The 4,230-nt window shown below is 44.8% G+C and overlaps 1 protein-coding gene across 1 annotated transcript in view; it reads left to right on the top strand.

The window, feature by feature from the left end:
- The first annotated feature begins 320 nt into the window (after window positions 1-320).
- Window positions 321-4,230, top strand: part of LOC103605642 (nuclear receptor subfamily 5 group A member 2) — a 67,139-nt gene continuing 63,229 nt past the window's right edge. Inside the window, exons 1-3 of the mRNA XM_008590265.1 lie at window positions 321-452; window positions 2,017-2,135; window positions 3,786-3,820. Coding sequence (XP_008588487.1) covers window positions 371-452; window positions 2,017-2,135; window positions 3,786-3,820 — 236 coding nt within the window. The 5' untranslated portion in view covers window positions 321-370. The remainder of the gene's footprint in view (window positions 453-2,016; window positions 2,136-3,785; window positions 3,821-4,230) is intronic.

Here is a 4,230-nt window from a genome sequence, read left to right as displayed (position 1 = left end):
CGCCGGGAGCTCGGCGGTGCACGGATCCGCGCCCCGGGCAGCTGCGCCCTAGCCAGCGCCGCCGCCTCCGCCTCCGCCTGGCCGAGCGCAGCCAGGGCGCCCGCACGCCACGGCCTTCGCCTCGGTTCGTAGCCCCAACCTCCTCGCAGCTCGGGGGCGGCTCCAGAGCTGCGCGACAGGACGGGGCTCAGCGGTCCTGACCCGCAGCCCCGGAGGAGGCGGAGGCGCGTTCCGGCGAGCGCGTGGGTGAGCGGGCATCCCGGTCGCCCGCTCCTTCTTCCCGCCGGGGTTGAATCTGTGCCGCCCGTGTTCAGGTGCTGGGCTTCCGGACCGACACGGACCCCCCATTCCCGCCCGCGGCCGCCTTGTCATGCTGCCCAAAGTGGAGACGGAAGCCCTGGGACTGGCTCGATCGCATGGGGAACAGGGGCAGATGCCGGAAAACATGCAAGGTAAGGAGGCGTCGAGCGGCGATCGGGCTCCCGCGGCTTGCACACCCCCGAGCTCGCCCTGCCGGCCGGAGCCTCTGGCCGGACGCGAACGCTGGAGTCGCCAGATCGGGCACGCGTGGCCGCGGGCTGCGGGGCGGCGCGGGCGTCAGGCTCCCTCCCCAGGTGCAGGCATAAAAGTTTATGGCTCTTGAACAATGCGCGCCCCTGCCACTGCCACTGATTAACTTAAAATAAACTCGGCCTGGTGTCCGTGTGCGCCGTTGGGAGGCCGAAGGTGGAGGACGCGACCAGAGCTGGGGGCCCCCGGGGGTCTCGCGGGTGGGTGCCCGGAGGGCAGGGGGGGTGGCCGGCGGCGCAGACCTGCCCCTCGCCCTCGGGGCCCGGCGCGTTGCTGGGAGGGACCGGATCAGGTACTCCTGGGCACTCCTGGCCACTGCCCTCCCGTGCACAGTCGATCCATCCTCTCGGGGCGAAGGCGCCTTCGCTGGCCTGCGTCGCGAGCCGGGCGGTCACCCGATCCCGGCGGTGAGCGGCGCGTCGCTGCGGCCTGATCTCTGGTGAACTTCACCGGGGCGATCTCGAGGTGTTTATGTTTTGCAATGATGATCAGAAACACGTGAAGTTCATTACGGGGCTCCAGTTCTTTGCGACGAAACCAAACCCTCGTGCGTGCGTGTCTTTCCCTCCTCTGTCCCCCACCCCCGCGCGCCCCCGTCCGGGCGTCCTCTCTTTCCTTTTTCCTTCTTCTCATTTTCACAGGAGATTTTCCAGCGTGAGCAGCTGAAAGAATCCAGAACAGAAGTCCTGTCAATACGCAACTGAGTGTTTCGATTAACCTAACAGATCTGAGCCGTGGGCGCCGCGGGCTGTGTTTAAAGTAGGGCTGCTGTTGAGAAGTGGGGTCCTGGGGCTTCAGTTCCTCCGCAGAACAGCGTTTGCAAATCGGCGTCGGTGTCCTCATAAGCGAGGTGCACTTGCAGCAGACTGCTTCAAGAATAGGGGGATAATGTTTGTGCTTTGTTTCTCTCCCTTAGGCAAAAGGTGACATTCAGGAACTTAACTCTACAGAGATTTAGGTGCACTTGCAGCAGACTGCTTCAAGAATAGGGGGATAATGTTTGTGCTTTGTTTCTCTCCTTTAGGCAAAAGGTGACATTCGGGAACTTAACTCTACAGAGATTTTATTCAGGAACTTAACTCTACAGAGATTTAAAAAAAATTCCAAGTTGTTACTTTATGCAATTCATGTTTCTATTTTGATTTGGTGCTTTGCAGTTATGAGACTTGTGTTAACCAGGGGTCAGTTTAAAATGTTAACAAAAGTTGGAATTATTTTTAAATTTGAAAATATGAAGTGTCTGCTTTTTCATCTGATGAAAAAGATGTTTTACTTTCACTGTGTAAAAATCGTTCTTTTCAGTAAGACCTGGGTAAAAATTGTTTTTATTTTATATTTTACCTGGTGATATTTGCCCACCAATCACCAAAATGCTTTTCGTTGCAGGATTAAAACCAACATAACAAATTAATTGGATATGTGTACACATGTCTCTTCCTGTTTCAGTGTCTCAATTTAAAATGGTGAATTACTCCTATGATGAAGATCTTGAAGAGCTTTGTCCAGTGTGTGGAGATAAAGTATCTGGGTACCATTATGGGCTCCTCACCTGTGAAAGCTGCAAGGTTTGCTCACACGTTGCTTCCTGAAAAATACGATGTTCAAAACCAAAATGAACCATAGGGTTACTTTTTTGAAGCTAAATTTAGGCTGTCGTTTTTAGACTCAATTAAAAATGAAAGAGAGAGAGAGAGCATCAGTCTTAGGGAGATGATTCTTAGAAATGTGTGTCTGATTTAGTTTAAAAGGCAAAGAAATTTATGCTGTTTAGAAAACTTTGCCACTCTCGTGGCTTTAAAATATTTTACTGTAGTAAAGTGATGTAGCTGTAGAAAGACCTCCATTTCTAACAGTCCTAAATATTGATTTTGCTTCACTTATATATATTTAAACATCGTTGTTCTTGAAAGGGAACATGACAAAGTATTTCCCAAATACATTTTAACTTTGGAGTATCCTGTGCTACAAGCCTAAACATTTTTTATCCATGGACATAAAAGTCTAAATTCCCAGCTGCATGATTTCATCCTGATTTATTCCAAAAGTAATTTTTAAGATTTTTGAAATTTATATCATAAAGACCAAGAAACCAGATTTTAGTTCTTATAATTTTCATAAATATATCATGAAACCTTAAATGCAAGGAATTTTAATAGGTAAAATCTACTATATTACTAGGAATGTCATTTACACTTTAAGAATTTATCTCAGACCTTTTTTATATATTTCCAGTAAATTGAATATTTGCTATTTTTCAGCATATTTTTAAAAGTAGAAAACTCTATACAATTACTTAAATAACTGACAGGAAAATCCCTTCATTTGCTATAACAAGTAAGATTGTTTCTCTTTATGGCTAGTAGTATAAACATGATATTATCCTGGGTAAAGCTGTTATTATATTATAAGGCTACAAGTTTTATTTTTTGATTAATCCTTTTGAGTGACATGTAAGGAAAGCACATACTCTGTGTGCTACAATTCTTCTCTCTGAGATACATGCTTTTCCTTTCCATTAGTTTCACCTTATTTTTTTACAGAGTTCCCATACTTGAATGTATTCCAGTGGAATTATGAGCATTTTCCCAATTTACTCTTTAAATCCTTTTGCTTTTAACTATTTACAGTGCTGACATTTGTAAAAGATGTGAGGCGTTTTACTATTCAGTTTTTCCACTGGCATTTTGCAGTGCTTTGTCACTAAAATCATATCAGACTACTTAAAAACAGTGCATATCTACATGATATGCACTTGGAACATGAAGGTTAATAGCAAAACAGATTTTTAAAAAGTGACTGGTCAATATAGTCTTTATTTCTTCTGACTGCTGGGATGAAGTGATGTGTAGCCAAACTCATTAAGATTTGACGTAGTTCTTCAGGAATATAACTCCGATGCCAGAAAAACCTCCACTATGGCCTGGCACTGTTTTAGAAGGTTGATCTTGCTGAAATGTAAAAAAAAAAAAACAACCACAGACCACATAAGGGCTCAGATGGTGCAATGAAAGGATTTACTGCTCCACTATGGCCTGGCACTGTTTTAGAAGGTTGATCTTGCTGAAATGTAAAAAAAAAAAAAAAAACAACCACAGACCACATAAGGGCTCAGATGATGCAATGAAAGGATTTACTAGTGATTTCCTTAAAGTAAAACAATGGAAAAGGTGGGTGTTAGATTTATAATAGGTCTCACTATTTTCTCTGTCTTACAGGGATTTTTTAAGCGAACAGTCCAGAATAATAAGAGGTACACGTGTATAGAAAACCAGAACTGCCAAATTGACAAAACCCAGAGAAAGCGTTGCCCTTATTGTCGATTTCAAAAATGTCTAAGTGTTGGAATGAAGCTAGAAGGTAAGATAATCTAAGGACTACTGCCTATTAAAACTCTCCAAGGACATGGACTTTTAAAACAACATTGTATTTATAATATGGCAACATTATTTTCCCAGTCTTTTAGCACTACTGACAGTAAAGTAAGATTTTTTTTTATGTTTTGTCTGCTGAATTGTCTGAATCTCATTTAAACGTGGTGAAAACTATCAGAAAGAAAACTTACATATAAGAGGGGTTCTCCCCCACCCCCCCTTTTTTTCCCACTGTCAAATCCATAGATGCATTTGACACTAAGAATGTCAGGTTAGATGAAAACAAGAC

Source organism: Galeopterus variegatus, unplaced genomic scaffold (genome assembly GCF_000696425.1).
Source record: "Galeopterus variegatus unplaced genomic scaffold, G_variegatus-3.0.2 Scaffold5952, whole genome shotgun sequence".
Taxonomy (NCBI): Eukaryota; Metazoa; Chordata; class Mammalia; order Dermoptera; family Cynocephalidae; genus Galeopterus; species Galeopterus variegatus.
This window is presented reverse-complemented; position numbering and strand designations above follow the sequence as displayed.